The sequence below is a fragment of the Cyrtonyx montezumae genome, unplaced genomic scaffold, assembly GCF_038088225.1.
Source record: "Cyrtonyx montezumae isolate F1298 unplaced genomic scaffold, pur_monq_1.0 scaffold_30, whole genome shotgun sequence".
Lineage (NCBI taxonomy): Eukaryota > Metazoa > Chordata > Aves > Galliformes > Odontophoridae > Cyrtonyx > Cyrtonyx montezumae.
The window spans coordinates 10,784,279-10,808,175 of record NW_027072035.1 but is presented as its reverse complement, the minus strand read 5'-3'; the positions used below and the strand labels follow the sequence as shown (position 1 = coordinate 10,808,175).

Genomic DNA, 23,897 nt, shown 5'->3' with positions numbered 1-23,897 from the left:
TACTGTGTCCAGTTCTGGGCTCCCCACTACAAAAATTTATACATTTGCAGATGACACCAAGTTGGGAGATGTGTCAAACTGCCTGAGGGTAGGGAGGCCCTTCAGAGGGATTTGGATAGGCTGAACTGCTGGGCTGAGCTCAATGGGATGAGGTTCAATAAGACCAAGTGCAGGGTCCTGCACTTTGGCCACAATAACCCCATGCAGTGCTATAGGCTTGGGGCAGAATGGCTTGAAGAATGTAGAGAGGAAAAGGACCTGGGGGTGTTGGTTGATGCTCGGCTCAACATGAGCCGGCAGTGTGCCCAGGTGGCCAAGAAGGCCAACAGCATCCTGGCCTGTATTAGAAATAGTGTAGCCAGCACGAGCAGGGAGGTGATTATCCCCCTGTACTCAGCCCTGGTGCGGCCGCACCTCGAGTACTGTGTTCAGTTTTGGGCCCCTCACTACAAGAAGGACATTGAGGCCCTGGAGCGTGTTCAGAGAAGGGCAACAAAACTGGTGAGGGGTCTGGAGCACAAGTCTTATGAGGAGCGGCTGAGGGAGCTGGGATTGTTTAGTCTGGAGAAGAGGAGGCTCAGAGGAGACCTTATTGCACTCTACCACTTCCTGAAGGGGGGTTGTGGTGAGGAGGGGGTGGGCCTCTTCTCCCTGCTAAATAACGACAGGACGAGAGGGAATGGCCACAAGTTGCGCCGGGGAAGATTTAGATTAGACCTGAGGAAACATTTTTTCTCTGAAAGAGTGGTCAGGCACTGGAATGGCCTGCCTAGGGAGGTGGTTGAGGCACCATCCCTAGCGCTGTTCAAGCAGCGTTTAGATGAGGTGCTAAGGGATTTGATTTAGTAGTTCAGTGGGTAGGGATGGCGTTCGGAGGATGGTTGGACTAGATGATCTCGCAGGTCCTTTCCAACCTACTGAACCTATGAACCCTTGAAGACCACCCGCCCCCTTCGGACTTTCCGGCGCGTCGCTGGAGACGCGGCGCCTCCTGATAGGCCGTCGTGACTTACAGACAGCAACATTGTCCAGTCGACTTCCCGGAAGCGGGAGGCGGGATTTCCGGGTTGCGGGGAGGCGGGCGGGTTGGGCCGTGACGGCGCGGTGCCACTCGTTGCAATGGCGGTGTCTGCTGCTGCGTCGCCGGCCGACAAGGAGAGGTGAGCCGGGGCGGGGCGGCCCTGCCCGTAACCGACCGCCTGCAGCGGGACGTGGCGAGGCGGGGCCCCGCATGGGGATTGCGTGTGGGACTGCTTGCAGACCTCAGCCTTTTTCTTCCCTCACCTGTCTGATGAAAAGCATAATTGTGGTTCTGTCTACCTGTATGTGCTTGACAGGATTAAATATCTTGAAAACTCTCAACTTAACTTAAGCAACTCTTTAAGCATGTTTTTCTTCAGAGGCTTTGTAACTTACTCAAGTCTAGCTAGTTCTTGCGTGTGGATAGAAAAATTGCAAATAGACAAGAAGGCGGCACTTTTGCTTTTATTAATATTTATCACCCATAGAGGTGCTACCTCATTTTGAGGAAACTTTCATTCATTCTTTTCAGTGGAGTGGAATATATTCACTGAAAAGAATATATTTGATTGAGTGAAATTGAATCTGTTTGTTTTCTTCTCTTAGTTTTCCAGGTTTAAAAAAAGATTGTTCAAAACAGTTTTTTCCACCTCCCTTTTTTCTTGAACTGGTATCTTTATCCTCTGTGCACTGTTCTTCAGAGAAGTCATGCAGGTGGGGCTCCTGCCCAGTCTCAGGCAGCATATTGAATAACTGAAAGTGGGGCAATGTCACATCTTACCAAATAAGGAAAGTGTTTTTAATTGCTGTGGAATCTTCTATGTTTTGGCAGTGATACTTATTTTTTTCTTTGTTTTGCTAGGAAAATGAAAACAATTTAAAGAGTTTATATTACTTAAACTGTTTTATTTTTCTCCTTTTTTTTAGATTTATTTGCATTTATCCGGCATATTTGAACAACAAGAAGACGATAGCAGAAGGAAGAAGGATACCTATAGACAAAGTAAGTTTGTGGGTGGCAGGAAAAAAGAGTGTTTTGTTTTGCTCTGCAGTGGTATGTAGAGAGTTGGAAAATAAAAGTAATTTTTAAAGTTATTATCTTCCCAATTCACCCATGGCAAGTTAGTTTGACAGAAGAGCCCTGGGTTTCTGTTTGCATCTGAGCAGCACCTTTGGTAAGAAGGTGAAGAAACAGCAATCAAGTGTGCTTACTACAGAACTGATGTGCCAAATTTGGGAGGGATGCAGAAAATAATAATTAGGTAATGATTGTGAGCTTGGTGACTGACTTACCTAAATATGCCCTTTTTGCTGTCTGTCAAGGAGGAAACTTAAAAATGTATGTGGCATGCAGATATGGTAGTTGCTGTTGCTTTTGATTCAGAATAGTTTTAATTCTCACTCTTCATAGTGTTTTTAACAAGCAAATGCTGAGTTTATAAAGGGCTTTTCTCACTGATTAGTGTTTTGTTTGTTTTCTTGATAATAGTTAAAAAGTGAAAATAATTATACAGCATATACACTGCCAACCAAATGTGTGGAATGGATCTGCTGCCCTGTGCCTAAAAAAAGTGCCAGTGTTTTCTGCATTTGCTGTAAATTTCCCTTTAGTCCTATAGCAAGTCAGTTTTGGGTTCTGTGTAAGTATCATTAATGCCATTATAACTGTTTTTCTTATGCAATTCTGTTACCTTCTGCCCTTTTCCTCTGTCCTAAATTATTCTCTCATTTGCTTTCTGTTTTACTGATTTCTTTGTTGCCTTTTCCCTGGCCACCTAAGTTACGGTCCGCTCCGGCCTGCAGTGGTCTCACAGCCTACAGGCCCAGCGCCCGACCCTACCTGCGCCCCGCCGGTCCACTTGCCACCATGAATGCACCAATATGATGAGTGGCAAATGGCGTTTATCCTAAGTAACACACTCACAGCTTTCTACATTACAATACTACCAATCACCCATGCTGCAGTTATCTCTACCCAATAGGTGTGTGGTATGTGTTGTCTTCTCCGTATTTGGCCTTACTTGTTCTCCTCTCTTATCTTCAAGATAGTGTTACCATGGTTTCCCAAAAGCCAAGGGGCCCCTGCGGGGCTCCTGTTGTAACTTGGAGACTGCCACATCCTCATTCCAAGCTTTCAGTTACCTACGTTTCTTTATAATTTTTTTTTGTTTTCTATTCTGTAGAAGGGCTCCCAGATGACCTTTGCAGTATATTTGTCACTATCTGAAGTACTGTCCCTTTCCCATCCACTTTTTCTAGTTCTGCAGTATAGAGGAGCCACTATTTCCGTATAGGTTACTCATCACTGAAAAATGTTTAATGTTTAGCATGTTGTTTCAACAGGCTGTTGAAAATCCCACATCTACTGAAATCCAAGATGTGTGTGCAGCAGTTGGATTCAACGTGCTGTTAGAGGTAACAAAAAACAAACAGCCCCTTCCACAAACAGACAATCAAACCAAAACCACAAAAACCAGACACCTTGGTATGTGTCTTGTTATGATTTTATTTTTTCTTACAGAGTAAATTGCAATACAGTTTTTGTTAACAGCCAAGATACTTTGAGTACTAACTGAGCATAATGATGAAGGAAATATTTGAAAACAGTATACAAGGCAAGAATTACTTAGATTTCTGAGTTACTGACAGTTTTTACACTTATAAAAAGATTACTCTCTTAACTGTTCTTCTGAGAAGACTGTCCTCATTTCTCGAAGTTCCTAACAGAGTCAGAGTAAAAGCAAATCTTGCAAGGTGCAACTTGGCAAATTAAACTTAAAAAAGCGCATTTGAATTGAAAGGTGTTATCTTTTGGGACTAGTGTCTGATAGTAAAAGAATTTGGCTGCTTAAAATCTGCAGGGTGCTCTGGAGTTTTGTTTCAGTTAATGTCACAGTATGCAGTATGTATTTACTGTCATACTATCTTGGTCTTCGGTTACTTGGTTGATTTTCTTCCTTATGGAATGAGTCTGGGTTTCTAGCAAGTTGTCTTTTCTCACTTTGTTTTCTGAAGTGATTAATGTTTTCTGTAGATGCTTTCATTCAAAAGTGACTGGCATCCAAAAGCTCATAGAAACTCAGTTTGCTTTTTGAAAGACGAATGCATTCCTATTAGTGCGCACTCAGTTGTGAAATAGCCACTACCAGTAAGCAGCCTGTAGCAAAAGTAAAAGGCAGTGAGTATTGAAAGCAGTGGATGTCAGACTGACTTGCTGTGACCTCCTAGAGACTGTCTCTAGATGTCCAGAAGTGTTTGTGGCTATGGAGATGAGACAGAAACTTGTGTCAGTGCAGTCCAGGCTGGTGGGGATGTAGAATAGTCCCTATAGCTGCTTACTGTTGCATACCAGCAATGAACAGCAAGTTACAGCAGTGCTTCCAAAAATGGTATACAACATAGCGTTAGGCTATGACAAGGGGAAAGCATTCGGTGGATGGGACTGATGGAGAGCTGCAGTCGTTATTTGGAGCAGTCCATGATGCTGTGACTTAGATTAAATGCCTGACAATTTTTGCAGGAAAATATTTCCAGTACTTAACACATAAAAGAGTTTTTCTCTTTGTATGACAGAAAAATAAGATGTATCCTAGAGAGTGGAATCGTGATGTGCAGTACAGGGGTAGAGTACGAATTCAGCTGAAACAAGATGATGGCAATCCATGTTTACCTCAGTTTCCAACACGTGAGTAGAATATCTGAGTTAAACCCTTCACCTGATACTAAACCAAAAAGACTATTTCAGCTTGATTAATTGTTTTTACTGTCACAAATTTTAGAATATTGCATTAAATCTCTTTGCCTGTGTAAGTCAGCTAAATCAAGTATGTGTGAGCAGCGAGTAGAGCTTGTAAAAATGCTGCTCTTTCTTCAGTGCTTGAATTAAATTAATTAGTTTTAATTAGTTTTGTGTGATAGCAGTAGTTGATCTTTCAGTGTACAGTTTTGGCTTATGATAGACAAAACAAAATACTTGATAACAAAACCAATAAATTCCACTCTTAAGCTATATGCATCATTTAGGTATCAATATGGGTAACAGATAAAATAAGACAGAGTTTGCAGTTCAGTTTTGTGTTGTAATTTTCATATTTTAATAATAAAGGGAAGGCCCTGGAGCAGCTCCCTGTAAAAATTACTTGTAATTCACCATTTCATCTTTTCCTTTTTTCTTGTCAAGGAGTCAGTATAATAGGGAAGCAAATAAGTATACAAAGAAGCATATGTCTAAAGGAAAGAGCAAGAAGAATAAAAAGATGAGAGTAGCTGAAGAACTACTGAAGTACTTGAAGGTCAGTCAGGAGTCAGATACAGATTGTGTTTGTGTAGGAAGATGGTGGTGTTTTTGTGAACAGTGCTTGTAGCTTTTTGTGTAGTCATTCTGACCCAGGTATTTTAGGCTATTAAGAGCTGAAGGAAGAGGTTAACAGGAAGGATGTAGGTATTGTCAGGGGATATGTCTGTTCTGGTCCACTGTGACACTAGTCCCACGCTTAAAAAATAATAACAAAAAAAAAAAGCTGGTATAAAATCTTTCTAAACTTGAAGCAATGCAGCACAGGAAAGAGACCTCATTGGCTTTCTATCTACTGTAACTGAAATCTGAAAATGGGCTGAAGTTTTTAACTTTGAAAATGGTGTGGATGTTCTTAACACCGTATCAATGATCCCCCACCCTGTATTTTTAGGTAAGTCAGTGATGCTGTATGCTGCAGAAACCATTCCCAAGCTGAAAACAAGAACTCAGAAGATGGGAGGTAGTGATCAAAGTCTTCAACAAGGAGAGGGAGGCAAGAAAGGTAAAGGGAAGAAAAAGAAATGACTCCACATCTGGAATAAGTGTAATATCTAATATCTGTACTTGCAATGGATATGGATGGACACATTACTTAATGCAACTTTGAGGTGAAAGATGCAGGGATGAAATAAAAAGGTCAAGACAAATAGAACTGCCTGCTTATTTTGGAGCTGGAATGCATGTAACTGCTTTGTATCTGTGTAACAATAAATCTGTCTTCACACACACCCTGCAAGTCTGAAGATAACATTCAGTTTTGAAAGTGGAACAACATAAGCAAATGGGGTGGGCAAGAGAATCATTTTTGCCAAAATAAATATGCAGCTTTGTAAAAATAATACAAAATCTTATGAAGAATAAATAGGTGAACAGATTTCAGGTTGGTTAACCATTTATCTATGCTAGTTGTCTGATTGTCTTGACTCTGGAGGGTCTGTATCACCAATAATAAAATGTAAATCAGTGAAATTATGACTGTAAACCTCTCTTCCTAATCATCTTCCTTGATTGTCAGTATACTAATAAAGGTGGCACATTAATTTTGAAATGTTTTCTTGAATGCTTTTGTCAAGTGTTAATTTCTACTCTGCATCTTATTTCAAGCAGAGACCTACTACTGTGGGGTTAGTATTTTAACTATTTAAGATGACCAAACAAATGAGCTTTTTTTCCTTTTTCTGGTTTTTTTTTTTTTTTTGGAACACTTTATTATCCTATTTTAGATTTATTTCCTATTTCTAGCTTTATTTCAGATGTCTAAGCCTTGCAATGTCTGGTAACTTAAGATACTTATGTATTCCATGGGCAAGGACAAGAAGTTAGTTGAATATTAATTGATCAGAACAGCTGTCACTAAAAGTAACTGAAGAAATTACTGTACAAGTTAAATGAGGGATAGTTTAGTATAAGGAGACTGAAAAAGCCATATTGGTACCTGTTTCAAATTAAAAATATATGTAATTCCTTATGAGCTTTTATCATTCTTATGTTTGAGAACAGTTATTTCACTACGTCATAGATGAGGACTGGGAGCAAGTTATCAGATTATTCTGATAAAACTTCCATGTTGCAATATTCTGTTTTCATCTGTCCGACAAGTAAGCTGTTTTGTTGTTTTTTTTTTTTCCATATTTTACAGATAAGCAGCATTCACAATTCATGTGGATATCTGACTAGTCTAGAGCAATAGAACTTGGTTAAGTTTGTATTTGATGATATCTTTGCTGAAGATATGTCACGCTTGTGAGTGTTTTATATAATTTTTTGTTCTACTCAGATGCTTTATTAGATGATAGGTTGCTGTTTCTTTAAAAGTTCATACTGTTAGATATTTATAGCAAACTGGAGGGCAGCTCCCAATTAATGAGAGGTTCAGTCAGTTGTGTTTCCTTTCTATAAGACATTGTAAGTGTTGTTCTGTTGCAGTGTTGAATGGAAGAGGGTGCGTTCTTACTCTCACTGCAACTGTATAAAATCCAGCAGCTGCCCTGATGGGCTTCCAAAATAACAGTATACAGACTGACAGTAAAAGAATGACTTTGAGAAGGAAATCCTATGCTCTAAGGCTGTAATTGGGCATGGCTGTGTACAAACATGGTTTTGGTTTTTTTTTTGCTAACTTCTTCTACAAATAACCTTTGGAATAACCCTCTTTGATAACGTGCATAGAGATGGCAACCCTGCCCAGTACAGGGGGTTGGAACAGGATGATCTTTAAGGTCCCTTCCAACCTATGCCATTCTACTTTGAGGGAGTTGCTCTCTGACTTGATGGAATGCCAAATGGCAGAAACACTGCTGGATGCAGCTGAAGGTTTGTTATGGGAAATAATGAGGTGGTCAGAGGTTATTAGTTACTGCTGCGCTGTGGAGTAGAAGTAGCAAGACAGGGAAGCGCGAGGGTGAGGTGACAATGAAGTGACAGTGGAAAACCTGTTGACCAGTTTGAGAAATTGAGAAGGAAGTCTTAAATCTAAAACTGTTCCTGTTACTATTGGAAAGTCTCAGATTTATCTAACCGCTTTTAGAAAAATTATTTATATAGTACTGCCTCATCCCACTCAGTAAGTTGTAAGGGAAGTCAGTCTTGGGAACTACCTGAATAGGGCGCTCCCTGCAACAGTCAAGACAGTGACTCAGAGGAACAGTACAATACAATTTATTGAGCTTTCTAACAATAATGGATCAACTCTTCGCAGCAAAATTGGCTAATTTTCTAACAGCAATTAGTAAGCATTATTGGTGGGGTACTTGGCCTGAGAGCTTTTTCCTTATCAACTTAAGGCAAGTTTAGGCAATGGCTAATAAAGAAAAATGAGTAAAAGAAGCTCAAGAGGAAAGAGAAGAAAAGGAAGTATTTCACCATTCCTTAGATGTGGTGATGTCTTGAGCTGAGGGTCTTGATCTGTGGGTGGTGATTTGACAGAAGTAAATGTGCATGCTGACTTTTATACAGTACAGTTGGTCCAAGACTGCCCTGGGATGTCAATTCCCCCATGTTAGATGTTCTAGAAGATTTAGGAGTCTTCACAAGGGTTTATGGTGTTTAAGCACCCTCTTCAACAACTTGCTCAAACCAATGTTTTTTAGTGTGTAGTTACTCAAGCTGATGTTTTTCAGCTGTAATTGGAAGCATGCTGTCAGTAAGAGGAAGCAGAGAAAAGCAGGTCACTGCTCTGCCTCTGCAAGACTTGATCCGTTCTTCTTGCTCCCCTTCTTGCAATGTTTTCCTGCTTGAGTTGGTGGAGTCAGCTCAGGGCAAGTTCCTTGTTGGTCTCAGACAAGCAATTTGTAACCTAAATAAAAAAATTTAAGTATTTAAAATTATTGCAATAGGTGAAACTAAACTACACTGGCCACAACTGCTGTACACGCAGTTGACCAGGCAGGAAGACTCAGGAAACTACAGGCCTGTCAGCCCCACTTCCATCTCAGGAAAGATAATGGAGCAGCTTATCTTGGAGGACATCTCTAAGCATATAGAGGACAAGAAGGGGCTGTCAGCTTGGATTCACCAAGCAGAAATAAAGCTTAACCAATCTGCTGGCCTTTTACAGTAGAATGAATGACTGGCTGCTGAGATGTGAGGTGAGCAGTGGATGTTCTCTACCTGGGCTTCAGCAAGGCTTTCAACACTGTCTCCCATTACATCCTCACAGGTAAGATCAGAAAATGTGGGTTAGATGAGTGAACAGACAGGTGGATTAAAAGCTGGCTGAATAGCAGGGCTTACAGTGTTGTCGTCAGATGTGCAGTCTAGTTAGAAGTGGTAACTTGTATTGTTCTCCAGGGGTCTGTGCTGCTTCTGGTCTTGTTTAACATCAGTAAGCTGGATGAAGGGATACAGTTGACACTCAGCAGGTTTGCTGATAATACGTTAGGAGAGCGGCTGACACACCAGAAGACTGTGCTGCCATTCAGCAAGACCTAAACAGATTTAAGAGTTGGGCAGAGAGGAACCTAATAAGGTTCAACAAGAGCAGGAGTCCTGCACCTGGGGAGGAATAACTGCATCTATTAGTACAGGTTAGGGGCTGACCTGCTAGGAAGTAGCTCTGTGGAGAAGGACATGGGTGTTCAGATGGCCAATAGGTGGCCATGAGACAGCAGTGTGCTCCGGTAGCCAAGAAGGCCAGTGCTGTCCTAGGATGCATAGCCAGCAGGTCAAGGGAAATGATCCTCCCCTTCTACTCTGCCCTGGTGAGACCACAGCTGGAGTGCTGTGTCCAGTTCTGGGATCTTCAGTTAAACCGGCAGGGAGCTTCTAGAGAGAGTCCAGTGGAGGGCAGCAGAGATGACTGGGAGCCTGGATTAAATCCCTTATGAGGAGTCACTGAGACATGGGACTGCTGCTCAGCTACAGAAAACAGAGGAGATCATATTAATGTGTACTAATATATTAAGGGAAGGTATTACGAGGGTGGGATCAGGCTGTTTTCCATGGCACTGAGCAAGAGGCAGGGACACAAAAGTGGAACACAGAAGTTCAATCTGCACAAGAGGGAAAAGCTTATTTACTTAATAGAGCACTGGAGGCAAGCTGCCCAGAAAGGCTGTGGAGTCTCCTTCCCTGGAGATACCAAAGCCCACCTGAATGTGATCTCAGGTGATGAGATCCCAGGCAGTGTGATCTAGGGGACCCTGCTTGAAGCAGAGAGGTTGGACTAGACAATCCCAAGAAGTCCTTTCCAACCTCACAACCATTTTGTGATTCTGTAACAGTGTCAAAACACCACATTAGAATTTAATATGGCTTACAGAAAAGATGAAAGGGTGAAGGCCTGAAAAAACAGGATGTGAAATTAAACCACTTAATCCGTAGGTCACCTCAGATTTTGTACCTCTCAGCTACAAGTTTGCTTTACCCTTTGTTCTCTATAGCTCTATAAACTTAAATCTGCTGACAAATTACATGCTTCGTTCTCTTATGTTTCTTGTGCCAGAAACAATAGTGTTTCTACACAAAAACTTGAGAAAAAATCCCAAGGTCTTCAAAGGTCCATTTTAAGATTTGCTATTTAATGTAAAGGTTGTGGACCAGAGATCACTTCTCATCACATCAAAAGTTCATACTTACTTACCTTCCATCTTTTCTGTGCTTTGTGAGTTAAGAACTGTCATAGCGCTACCGTATGCTCTGAAGACATACCAGCATGGATACGAGATCAGAGAGACTTCAGTAATTCATACTGAATTTCTTGAATGTACTGCAGAGTGAAATATTAAGTATAGCTTCAGATCTACAAAGAAAAGGCCATCAACTGTGGAAAAAGCATTTATTCTCTTTATTTGAACTCAATTCTTGCCAATTCGTCATGAATACATCAAGAAATCTGTATACTAGCATCTCTATTCAGGAATTTTCATTGCTCACACAAGGTTCTCTTGGAAAATCAGAACAGTCTGCAGCTGTTAACATGCACAGAAAGCCTGGGGAGGTTGCAGGCTGACCCATTAACGATGCACGCCTAAGACAGTAAAAACTTCCAAGAGGACTTTAGCAACAATTGTTTGTAATGGTGGCACTCTTTAGGAAAGGTAGCTTGTGCTTTTGAGTGTAATATTATGAGGCACTCCATTTACAATTTTAGATGACAACTTTATTCAGAATGAGATAGCAAGCAGATGGCATCTTTAGTCATCTTGTGCTCATCTTCTGCAACTTAGTCCATCCACATCTGGCAAATTACCTCACGCTAATATAAGCTTCAGCATTTGAATAAAGCTACTCTTCCTACATGTAGTATCTATCCACCATTAAAAAAATGCACACTGTACTAAATATTGTGTTACAGTGAAACATGCAACAGTAAATAGTCAGACAAGAGCAAACTAGCAAGCAAACTTAGAGCACATTCCTTTAATATATGAGAACATTTTCAAGGCAACATTTTTAAAATTATACCACAGATCCCCATAATATCAAGCTTCGTTAACAGAGGTGGCTGGGAAGCTTTATCCAGTTAAAAGTTTTAAGTGCTCTTCTTCTCTTCACCCAGCAAGTTCACTGTTGCTTTCTTGGCTGCAGAAAAATCAAAATTTAATCTTAGCAGTGCCCTACATACTTAAGCAGCTTACTCAGTGTTGATGTGCTGTACAAATTAATTATTTTCCTGTTATACCATAGAAGACACCTCACAAAAGGAAATAACACCTTCTACATATACACATCACATAGTGATGAAGCTACAAAACTATATTTTATTCAAAAATTAAACCAGCACTAAGTGAATTACAATTATTTTACTAAGAAATGAAGTCCTTCGGACACACAGGTTTCAGCAACCAAACTGAAGAAAAGGGGATGGAATAATGCTAGAAAATGTGTTTCTTTGTGTGCATTAGTTCTTAAAGAAGATATAGATGTGTAATCTTAAAATAGGAAAGAATCACACAGTGACAGAATCACAGAATGGCCATGGCTGGCAGGGTCTGCTGGGTCCATCTGGCCCAGCCCCTGCTCCAGCAGGGACACAGGACCACAAACAGTCTGCTTTTGGAGATCTCCAAGGAGGATTCCTAGAGCTCTCTGGACAGCCTGTGCCAGTGCTCCATCATGAGCACAGCACAGCAGTGCTTCCTGGTTTCAGAGGGAACTCCTGTGTTCCAGTTTGTGCCCACTACCTCTTGTCCTGATACTGGGAATTACTGAAAAGAGTCTAGCTCAATTCTCTCTGCACTTTCCCTTCAGCTTTTTACCAAAAGATGTAAGTGATAGAATGGAGAATGAACTAAAAGGAATAAGTAAGCGAGAGAATAAGACTAAGCAACATGGAAGATTATTATTTGAGATACCTGTCTAACAACAGTAATTCAGGAAGGCTCAAGCAGCAGGATTTCCAAGAGTAGTTGAGAAAGGCAGACCATTTAAGTAACGACAAGGAAACAAGTTGATAAAAAGGAATCAAACTTCATGTGCTTTGAGGTATCTAATAGATAAAATGTATTTCAAATGAAATCTAAGTAATTTTTTTCTTCAGCTACTTAATAAATTGTCTTATTCATAAAATTACCATCAGATGTTTTCAAACATCCTGTTTTCAGTACAAGGCAATGAAAACAAAAATTACATAACTCCAGGCTATGATAAAATTAGGCTACTCAACCAAATTAAAATAATTTCTTTAAGAGTTGGCTCAGAAATCTTTGTTTTCCAAAGGAAGGAAAATTCAAAATCTTACAGACAGAATACCTTCATTTCAAGTGCTGCCATTTCCTACAGTTTAAGGATTTATTTACTGGACAATTAGCAGCTCTTCTACAGTCCTGGAGATGGCAGTGATTTAGAAGATGTGAGACTATACTGAAACGGTGGCCGTGTTTATCCAAGGTATTGTGTGAGGGTGTTTAGACACCTGCCTAGAGAGGGAATGTTGATGATGTTATGAATGTTGGGAAGACATACCATCTTTTTAGCTGATTCTTGCATTCAAACAACTTGCATTTATTCTAGCATAACTCTAATTCTAGAAAGAAAGTTCACTTCCATCCACTTTTCCTGATAGTTTACCCAAATTAATTTCTTCATTAAAGCTTACAGAATGATCTTTTAAGTTTTTTGTTTTGGGCTTTTTTAAATCCCCAAATGATGAATATTAACTCTTAGACTAGAGCTGCAAAGGAAGATTCTTCTAATTCTTCTTACGTGATGTGATCAGCGAACAGTCACTTACCTTCTTTAGCAAAGGTATCTGCGGTTTCTGCAGCCTTGCCTTTCAGGTCTTTGACAACACTGTCCAGCTGAGCCTCGTGCTTCAGGAAGAAAGGCCGGATGATTCGGTGATAGAGGAACTCTGCTCCATTAGAGGGACTTGGAGCCATGCACCAGAGCAGGAAGCCACACTGTGGGGACAGCAAGAGCACATGCATCAGTAAAAAAGACAAGCAGGAGAAGAGGGGAAATGTGCCTTGCTAACTCTGCCACAGACTTCAGGATGTTTATTTAAAACAGTACATCTTTGCCTTCATTTTGTATGGTCACAGTATCTAAGTATTCGTATCAGTAGTTTCATACAGTAAATCCTTACATTCTAATAGTTTCATGCAAACTGATGGAATAAAGGTTGGGCTGTAGCAATAAAACCGAACTCACAGAAAGTATATCAAGACAGTATATACTATTTTTCTTTTATCCTAAGATACAGAAACAGTAGTAGTATAGAAGCTGATTTGACAAAACTTTAGCTATTTCTGACTTACGTGGCAGAACTTAAGGTTTACATTCTTCCACCACTCACATCAGGCCAAGATACATCCCTCTACTTCCTCACTTAGACACATAATAGGGGAAAGACCGGGTCTGCATGCATCTCAATGGTAAAGTGACATGATAAAAAGATACAGATACACACTGCACAAGACAAGGTCACTCTTTTGGACTGCACAGTTTATACACAGCTTTTATACCAGAATTTGCTCTCTGAGGAAGAAAAAGAAAAAAGGAAAAACCAACAAACCCAATCAAAAAAACAACCTCTAACAAACTATTACAAATACTACACGCCTTTTCACCACTGAAGTACCTTCATATGGCTTCAGTTCTGTTGTCATACACACTACAAAGATGGCTATACAAAATGACATCAAAAGTGTGTATAGAAGTATCAAACTAAACATTTAAAATTCAGAGTAACTATAAGCAACTTAAGAGATCTGCTTTGAAATTAAAACACCAATGCCACTTTTCAGTAATGTTGGCAAACAGGACTTATTCATGTAGTCTGTATTTCAGTTTTCACATCAGTATCACCTGCAGTGAAAAGACAGCGCTCTCAATGCAAGCTCTACAGCATTTGAAACTCATCTGAATAACATAAACAGTTTCTTATTTATTTGTGAGGTGTCCAGTATACTCCATAGCCCAAAAGCATTTCCTAAAATAGTTCAGTTACAGCATCCTCTCAGAGTAGCACTGTGCCTAACCAGGCATTTCTCTCCTTCCATTTTTTTATTTGCCATTGTAAAACTATTGTAAAAATAAAACATATTTTTTTTTAAAATAGTAGTTAATGGAGTTAAGCCCAGCTGGCGTCCTGTTATGAGTGGTGTCCCCCAAGGGTCAGATTTGGGGCCCATCTTGTTTAATATCTTTATTGATGACCTAGACGAGGGAATTGAGTGTACCCTCAGTAAGTTTGCAGATGACACCAAGTTGGGAGGATGTGTCAAACTGCCTGAGGGTAGGGAGGCCCTTCAGAGGGATTTGGATAGGCTGAACAGCTGGGCTGAGCTCAATGGGATGAGGTTCAATAAGACCAAGTGCAGGGTCCTGCACTTTGGCCACAATAACCCCATGCAATGCTATAGGCTTGGGGCAGAATGGCTTGAAGAATGTAGAGAGGAAAAGGACCTGGGGGTGTTGGTTGATGCTCAGCTTAACATGAGCCGGCAGTGTGCCCAGGTGGCCAAGAAGGCCAACAGCATCCTGGCCTGTATTAGAAATAGTGTAGCCAGCAGGAGCAGGGAGGTGATCATCCCCCTGTACTCAGCTCTGGTGCGGCCGCACCTCGAGTACTGTGTTCAGTTTTGGGCCCCTCACTACAAGAAGGACATTGAGGCCCTGGAGCGTGTTCAGAGAAGGGCAACAAAACTGGTGAGGGGTCTGGAGCACAAGTCTTATGAGGAGCGGCTGAGGGAGCTGGGACTGTTTAGTCTGGAGAAAAGGAGGCTCAGAGGAGACCTTATTGCACTCTACCACTTCCTGAAGGGGGATTGTGGTGAGGAGGGGGTGGGCCTCTTCTCCCTGATAAATAATGACAGGACGAGAGGGAATGGTCACAAGTTGCGCCAGGGAAGATTTAGATTAGACCTGAGGAAACATTTTTTTTCTGAAAGAGTGGTCAGGCACTGGAATGGCCTGCCTAGGGAGGTGGTTGAAGCACCGTCCCTAGCACTGTTCAAGAAGCGTTTAGATGAGGTGCTAAGGGATTGATTTAGTAGTTGGGTAGGGATGGTGATAGGAGGATGGTTGGACTAGATGATCTTGTAGGTCCTTTCCAACCTTATGAACCTATGAAAAGTATAACCAACACTTAAAATGTGACCCAGGTGCAATTCTGACATTCACATTCACTTTTGAAGACATTAGTTACATTTATAGCTCTCATTTTAGGATGGCTGGTGGCACATAAACTGAAATACCTTCAGCATGTAGTAGAAAGGGAACCAGTACAGAAAGATATCAGAGAAGAATTCTGCTATGCTGAAAATGCCATACACAACCCAGTAAGTCAGCCATTGCGTGTCGTCATCTTTGTTGGGACTTTCAATGGCCTTGATTCTGTAAGGAAAACAAAACAAATGAGTAGATCAATAGCATCTATAGTGGTGACACTTTTACATCTCAGTTCTATTCTTACATGCGAATTCTCATCTTTTAATTTAATAATAACGCTCTAAAGAAAAAAACTAAAATGTTACCGTGCAGTGCAATTGCCAGGTCACAGCCTGAAACAATGGCTAAGTACCACGTGGGAAGGTGTGGCTAACCCAGGAGTTCAGGTGCAAGCAATGCACCTTTGTGATCAGAAGGGATGGAACCTGGATCCACTGCTCATTTAATGGTTAGAAGCTGAGGGAGCAGCATCTTTCTGGATAGAGACTGCAATCCCTGCAATTGAGCTCTCACTGGACATCAGAAGGAGTTAGCCTGAGCCAATTTTTTTTTTAACTGCTATTGTTCCGTAGGGTTTGTATCCCACTAGAAGGCACTGTCATCACCTACTTTTTCCATATATATCCATCCTCAATGTGCCTAAGAGCTCTGAATAGCAGAGCTTTTTACTACACTCACGACTTCAAAAAGAAAAGACATCTGACCTACTTCTAGTTGGGTGATTACAAAAGAAAGCAAATTAAATACATACATATCATCACCTACCCGTGTGAGGGACATGGAGGAAAAGACCAGTTCTGAATGCACTGTGGCAATCTTGAGCAGAACACTGCTACATGTGGAGGAGTACATGGCCCACATAACATCCAACCTGAGCACACCCAACCCTGTGTTCCATACATTCCATAGGTGTAGGATAAACTTCCCCAGCTAAAGATAACAGAGGAGCCTACAGGTAGCAATGACACCATGCACCTGCCTCACCCATATCCAAAATGAGGTTGCCCTGTCCAAGGCTGGGGTCTGCACTGAGCATGGATGTTCAGTCCTGCAGCTCAGGGTTTCAGCATCCACGGCACGATGTGAGGTTGTCTGTACTGTGCCCTATTTCCTCACAGTGCTAGCTCTAACAAACAGCATTTTAAATTATGTTTTGTAGAGTCACAGTGCCCTTCTCACTGGAAAGATCACAGTGGAGCAGCACCTGCCACTGCAAGCAGTATCTAGATTAAAATTTTAAACTTCATTCAGGATTGCGAAGTGAATCTCAAATATCCATCCTTACTCACTAAGTGCATGAGCCAGGCCGTAAGATGTGATTACAAGTTAGCCCTTGGCAGTGCAGGCGCAGCATAAGGTAACCTCCTCTGACACACAGTGAGGACCACAGCTGCATCCCAAGATGTTCTGCTCCATGAACTTCCTCCTGCAGGACTCACAAATTGTGATGTAAGTTCCTGTATTATGAACAGGAACCTCAGAAAAGTCTGGGGCTTCCTGTTTACTGCCAACTGCCTTTTTGTTCTCCAGATGCCAAGAGAAAACACGATTTGAGTTTTCACTGTTTTGAAGTAGGAAGCTGACAGAAGCAACACTACAACAGGATGTGTCAAAGCAGCATTCATTCTGACTTTTTCACAGTCAGTAAAATTTTGTGGCCTTGATATATTTACAAGCTGCAGAGAGATGTCTGTCTGTGAGTAACCCTCCTGGGCAAACCCTTCAGACCATGTCACTCCCTAGTTCCGTAAGTGAAAACAGAAAGGCAACCATGTGACAAGCCTTACATTTTTGCAAACGCAGTGGTGAGCCCACTGTGTGCAGACAGCACCCACGCAGCTACTGTACTGAATTACTCTGCAATACAACACGAAGGCTTCGTTCTTGAGGCTTGATGCACTGTTTCCAGCAGTCTGCGGCTGGACCAGCCCTCGTCCTACGCCGCGCACAGCAGGGGCTGCAGCGGAGCACAGCACAGCCAGGACAGTTTTCTGCAGGTGGACAGCAGGAGGCGTGCTTGCTGCTGCCTCCAATAGCACAGCACCGGGAGCGGCAGCCGCGCAGCCTTCCCACAGGCACTGCCAATGCGAGGTGGCCGCGTTGGTTGGCCTACAGCTCTGTCAACCCACCGCCACCACACACTTGTGTGTACGGGAGAACAGCAGAGCTGAGGGAGGAGGCTTCTGTGCGTGCCCTCCTCAAGCTGTGAAAAAGTGCAAACAAACAGGGAAGTCAGTGGTGAACAAAGAGAACAGGGGGAGGAGACGCAGAAAGTATGGGCAAAGTGCCCCACTGCAAAGGAAAACTTGATGATGGACTTCAGTGCATGAATGTCTCCAGTTATGCTGCAAGTTCTGCAGCAGCTGCGCACTGAGGAAGGCTATTTTACCACAAGAAGCATGCTCGCTTGGTATTTGTGGGAGGACTCTGCAGTGAAACTGCTCTCAGTCCTGCTGTCTGCCTAAAGCCATCCACAGACTAACTTCTGCTGCTATCACTAAAATTATCTTAGCAGTTGCGGAAATCCATTTTTATGAACAGAACCTCCAATTCTGTGGCAAAAGGCAGATGACATATCACTGTGCTACTACGGGATGCCTTAGATTCTTCTCCCCCCGTGAGAATGGGTATCTGGGAAAAAAGATATATACCCATTTCTAAAAATGGGTACGCTCCATTTGGATGTTCACCATCTGCTGCTGCAGCTCCTTGAGCTGATATCTTGCCCAGTCAAATCACAGGGAGCAAACTGACTGCCCTTGTACAACCACCAAAGAAAGCAACTCCAATTAACAAGCAGATAGGGGTGTCAGACCTGAGTTTTCCTGCTCCATCAGGTATCAATTATTTCTAGAGTATTTCATCTTTGCAGGAATAATAATGAAACATCTGCATTTGCTCCTTTATATTATATATTCACTCATCCAAAAACCTCAAGATATGGCAGCCCCTGTTGCAAAGTATTCCTCATTTCACTTGTAAGTTCTGCTAGCACAAAAAAGGAAGCACTGCCAATCCTGCAAGTTTCAATTTAACTGTGAAGCTGTGAACCTCAGATACTGAGGGAAAAAAAAAAAAACTGTAAATGGTTTACAGGCAGGTTCGGCCCGGTTCCATGACGATTGGTACAGGGGACCCATGGACCCACACCCCAGGAAAGGGGAAGGGGAAAAGGGAAAAGGGAGATGGGCCTAGAAACAAAATTATCTAAGGAGGAAAGCTAATTTACTAAATAGATATCGGAAAGCAAAATAACACAATATAATACAATATAATTGGAATTCAAGCTAATAAATCAAATAAAATGAGCAAGAGAGTGTCTGATAAACTGAAGGCCTTACACTAACGCTGAATGCGGACGGCAGCGAGCACCCACTGCTGAGTCCATCCCAAAGGAAAGAGAGCGTCCCGTGACCACAGACAGTTTTTATCTTTCCCTATGAGTGTAAACACGTAAGAATGCAAAGCATCGCACAGTCCTCTGGGGAGTGTAGTCCTTCTCTTCTGAGACAGGTACACCTGGAACTATCGATGATCCACGGAGCTGGAGCATTAACTCTTTAACTCTAAATGCGCTACATGATGTTATGATGTGGAATACCAGTACCAAAAATCATAAAACCATGACACAAACCCCGCAAGTTTTTAGAATCATAAACAGCTAGTCCTGACAGGACTACAGAAAAACATGTGAAAACACTCCCCACAATGATGTGACACTGAGTTAGCATTTAAAAAAACAACACAATTATAATCTTGAGCCACTCTAATTATGACTGATGCTGTCAATATAAGGAATGATGGCTACAACCTTAGACATAGCAATCACAGGAACACCAATCACTGTCAGAGAAAGGCTCTTCACTGCCCAAGCCAACAGCCAAGTTCTCATCTGATGTTAGCTGAGATTTTCACTTCAACTAACGTGCTATATGTGGGACCTCACAGCTTTCCCAGTCTTCCTCTTGGTGGTGCTTAGACTTCTAGAGAACAAGGTTTCCATCCACCATGATAAAGGAGTACCTGAACCAGACATTGTCATGGTCAGAGTGTCACATGCAGCAGCACTGCAAGTAGCCAAAAACTGCTATGGTCACATCAGCTGACACACAGCATTAAGACCACTGTTGTGGTGTTGATGCCTGTATTCCACATCAGAGCATCACGCAGCAGTGAAGGAGTTAATGCTGTGGGAGCAGCAGAGGGGCGGAGCTCCGCACCGGATGCAGGCGGCGCTCGGTCTGGGCGCGTTGCTCTGGGCTGCCGTGGAGGTTCAGCACGTGTGCTTCCCCTGCCATTCCTCCTTAACGTCAGCTCACAGCTTTGGGTTTGGAAATTTTCTCTCTCTCTCAATTGTTCAATTTTATTTGATTTAGTAAAGTTACCGTTCCTTCTCAGATCGTGCCGTTGCTTTTTGTAGACCCATCTCTTCCCGCTGTTTCCCCCTCCCCCCGGAGCGCGGCTCTCTTTTCTTTTTTTCTCTCCTCTCTCCCTTCTCGGTTTCCCTTGGGTCACTGTCACGGATAACACCGTGACACTGGGACATAACTTACACATCACAACTTAAAACTAGGGTTTTGTCCAGCACTGAATATACCCTGCCATAAGTCAGCATTGCAACCTGTGTAGGCAGAGGAGGAGCACAATTTACCTTTATTTTTAGCTGTATTTATTACCCGATAACCCAGCTAACAGGTAGTGACAGTGGGGAGGAGCTGAGGATGCCACTGTCTCCTGCAGTCCTGGGCTCACAGTAGCTGCGTAGCTGCAGTCTCAGGACCTCAGATCAGTTTTTAATGTCAGGCAAAATTAGTGCACCTGGACCAAGTCTAGCATCTAATTGCATGAAGTCCAGGGTTTGTAATTTGCCAAGTTGAGCTCTTTCACTTAAAGCATGACTCGTTTTGACAGCTACTACCACTTTTCCAGGAAGAAGTTGTTAGTCACTCCTGAATTAGATCTGTCAGAGTAAATCATTACTGGAGTTAATTCACACATACCTTACTCACAGAATCAGTATAACATGATTTTTACCACATTAGCAGTTGTCTTATTTTTCCCCCTCAAGCTCAGTCCAGCTATTAAGATGTGATAGCCAGAAACCAAGAAATGCTCGAATTTATCACTCTAGTGTCATGTGATCACTCTAAATTCCACCATTTACAAGGTATACCTGGTGTCTCTTGTATTAACTAAGTTACAAGTTTAAGACAAAAGACAGCTTAGCCTCAAGTGTAAGCAAGAAATGCCGTGCTTACTAAACCATGTATCAATAGATCAATACGTGTATTTAATAACACACTGTATTGCCAAGTGCAAAGTAAGCCAAGAGCTCATGCTGTAGTTTGGGAAGAAATAAACCATTCTGTGCATAAATCCTTCAGGTTTCTTATCAGTGTTATACTGGTGAGTGAGCAGGCACATCTGTGACTCCCATAGCTAACGTGCTTTTGTTTCATTTCAGAAGAAATATGAAATTCACTGTATTTATACAGCTTATACTTAACAAAGGAATTAAAGAAATTTAACAGTGGCCTAACTCAGGTACAAGGTAGTACACCAATGTAATATAATACCTAAGCAATCACTTAAAGGTTTTAGTGCCTCATTACACATATTTTCACTTTCAGATTTTAATTAAAAAAAGAAAACAATCAAAAAAACTAACTAACTAAAACCTTTAAAGCTATAACTGCCTTATAAAAATAATCTCCTAGAGCTGTTCTTGGCCTGTAATCTCCAAAATCAGTGCCCACTGATGACAGTACCCAGAAAAGCCTCACTCAGCTAGGCACACGGTAGCCATAAGACAGTTTTAAAATTGTAGGGGTCTAGCACTAAGACAGCCTCTCATCTATACAATAAACACGGGGAAGGAAAAACAACATGGCTTTCACCCAAATGTAATGGCCAGATAAAGCATTTTTAAGATGACTGTACTCAAGTTAGACAAAAGCAAGCGCTGTGTTTCCAGTATTACGTTATAGCTGGGAAGGACTTCCATTTTGAGAACACAGTCAGCCACACATAAGGTTTTATTTAGTACACTTCTGAGGTCTTTGCAGCTCTCTGCTGACATCTCACCTAACCGGAAACCCATTTTGCTCCAATAATGTAACAACACAATGACAACAAGAGGCAATGGCTACTTTCACAGACAGAAGGTCTAAGGAGGTTTTCCTCAGCACTCGTTCGAAAAGCAAGATATTTTCTAAGGAGTTCTGCCGTGTGCTTGTGTATCGTGTACGTGCTGGGCAGAAACACCCCCCCTTGAAGGCAGTGCCAACTGACACACGACGCTCCGCATCGCATGCGCTGACAGCACAGCGGTGCCCTATGCGTAACGGAGACTGCACTACTAAAAATACTCTCGCGGGTTCCAGTGGACGCAGCCGCGGCGCTCTGCGGTGCTGGGCGCGGCAGCTCACCTCGCGATGCGCCCATCCTCGCTGCAGACGCAGCCCAAAGCTGGCGCGGGCTGTCAGGTAACAACGGCCAGCCGCGGCTCGTTACGTGGCGTCTGCCAGGGACACCGAAGCTCGATCCCGGCTCTCCGCCGGCGCCTGCCCGCGCCCCCACGGAGGACAACCATTAGGCGGCAGAGGGGCTGCGAGAGCAGTCCTCCAGCACCGCGTGCCACGGCCTGGAGCGGCGCCGCGCCGCCGTTCCCCGGTTCCCCGCAGCGATACCCGCGGTGACGGGGCACCTCCCCGGCGCCCATCCCATCCCGGCACTCACGACACGTAGGCGGGGTAGCCGAAGCCGATGATGTTGCAGAGCAGTGAGGCGCCGTAGCCGATCACCAGATACACGGCCACCACTCCCAGGACGGCTGCGGGGACAGAACACGGAGCGGTTACCGGCGGCGGGGTGCCCGGGGTGGGCGGCGGGGCCTGGGGACGGCGGAGAGCAGGGCGCGGGCGACAGATGCCGCTCCGCCCGCGGCCACCCGCTCCGGCCCCGGTGTTGGGACGGCCCCTGCTCACCGATGGCGATGTAGGCGCGGTCGACGCCGGTCTTGCTCTCTATCCTCTCGAGCACGGCGGTCACGCAGTTCTTCTCCCGTAGGAAGCGGTCGAAATTCTGTCTCAGGGTGGCCGCCATGGCGAGGCGCTGGGCCGACACTGCTCTCAGCCCGCGGAGCCGCCGACGGCCTTCGAGTCTGGCACCGAACGTCCACGGAGCAACCGCCCCGCGGGGCGGGGACACGCGTTCCGCCGAGCCGCGCCCGGACACACAGCACGGGAGGCAGCGGCTGCGTGCTGCTGGCGGAGCGCCGCGGCCCGACCCTGGGGACTGCGTTTCTGTTGGTTTTCTATCTGAAGTACCTGTTACCGGTAACTATAGATGTTCAGCGGTGAGGATCGGAAGGTAGGGGCTGAAATAATATAGAGTGAAGGTTATAGCCGCATGGCTTCACTGCTGCCTGACAACATGGCAGTCTGAACTCATGGCTGTGATTGCACTTGGTAACTCATAATATGCTGATACGCCTAACGTACTTATCAACATGTAGTTCATACAGCATGAGGTACTTGGTTTTATGCAGATATTTTCACAAACTTTGGGTGGATGATTTGCTATGTGTAAATTCACCTCAAATTACTTAATTGTTTATGTTTCCAAGTGTGATTTATATCGTGTTAGCTGATTTCTACTGAGCTCCATGCCTGTGTGAGCTCTCCCACTCTGCTAATTTCCCATGTAACACACTAAGCAGAGCAGGGGAACAGTGCCTGAATGGTTTCCATGTAGATTTTATGTACTTTTGGCTCAAGAAAGGAGCTTTATAGTAACTGTCAATGCTGAGCTCAGATGAGTTCACACTGCTTATAGTCAGTGCTCTTTGGTATCCCTACTATCTCTGTTAGCTCTCCTTTGATGGAGATTTTAGTATAGGAACCAGCTGTTTGTTGAAGGGCTGAAAGGAAAGAACATCTTTTTTCTCATAAGCTGGGCAAGCCCAGTCAGCTGCAAACTCTTCAAACGGTGCCTCAGTCTTCATTTGAATTCACATGAGCTGCAATGACATGCTATTGAGCTCTGGGTTTGGTTCTCTCTTAGCTTTCAAGAGTTTCCTCCTATTCTGCTCATTTCTGTTGTCCACCTCCACTAGCCCCTTTAAAAATGTTCTCATACTTCAACTGTTACTCCTCGTGCAATCTAGCTCCTTTTAAGAGATTCTTTTCTAACTGCACAAATTGATGACCCTTTTCTGTTTCCTTTTATCTTTTTTTTTTTTACTTCAGTTCAAACATTTCATTCAGTTCAAATGCTAATTTTCACATTTTATTGTGGTCTTTCTGACTGAGTGCCAAGGCTGACTGATAAGCAGAGATTAAAAACCTGTTTGACTACATTGCTGGATAATTTTGCAGGTTGCTTAGTGCTGGTCTACTAGGGAAAAGTTGATGCAGTATGTTGCCATCCTAATATCCCAGTTGTGCTTGCCACTTGACAAGAGGCA

At 43.1% G+C, this 23,897-nt stretch overlaps 2 protein-coding genes across 2 annotated transcripts; one reads left to right on the top strand and one right to left on the bottom strand.

The window, feature by feature from the left end:
* The first annotated feature begins 1,077 nt into the window (after window positions 1-1,077).
* Window positions 1,078-6,377, top strand: SRP19 (signal recognition particle 19). Its single transcript, XM_065744256.1, has 5 exons — window positions 1,078-1,160; window positions 1,948-2,023; window positions 3,364-3,435; window positions 4,594-4,705; window positions 5,709-6,377. The coding sequence occupies exons 1-5, from the start codon at window positions 1,120-1,122 to the stop codon at window positions 5,840-5,842; spliced, it is 435 nt and encodes a 144-aa protein (XP_065600328.1). The 5' UTR covers window positions 1,078-1,119; the 3' UTR covers window positions 5,843-6,377.
* Window positions 6,378-10,707: 4,330 nt separating this feature from the next.
* REEP5 (receptor accessory protein 5) lies at window positions 10,708-22,620 on the bottom strand. Its single transcript, XM_065744277.1, has 5 exons — window positions 22,417-22,620; window positions 22,169-22,262; window positions 15,457-15,595; window positions 12,990-13,158; window positions 10,708-11,338 (listed from the first exon to the last, which is right to left on the bottom strand). Exons 1-5 carry the CDS (start codon window positions 22,532-22,534, stop codon window positions 11,289-11,291), a joined length of 570 nt encoding a protein of 189 aa, XP_065600349.1. The 5' UTR covers window positions 22,535-22,620; the 3' UTR covers window positions 10,708-11,288.
* Window positions 22,621-23,897: the final 1,277 nt, after the last annotated feature.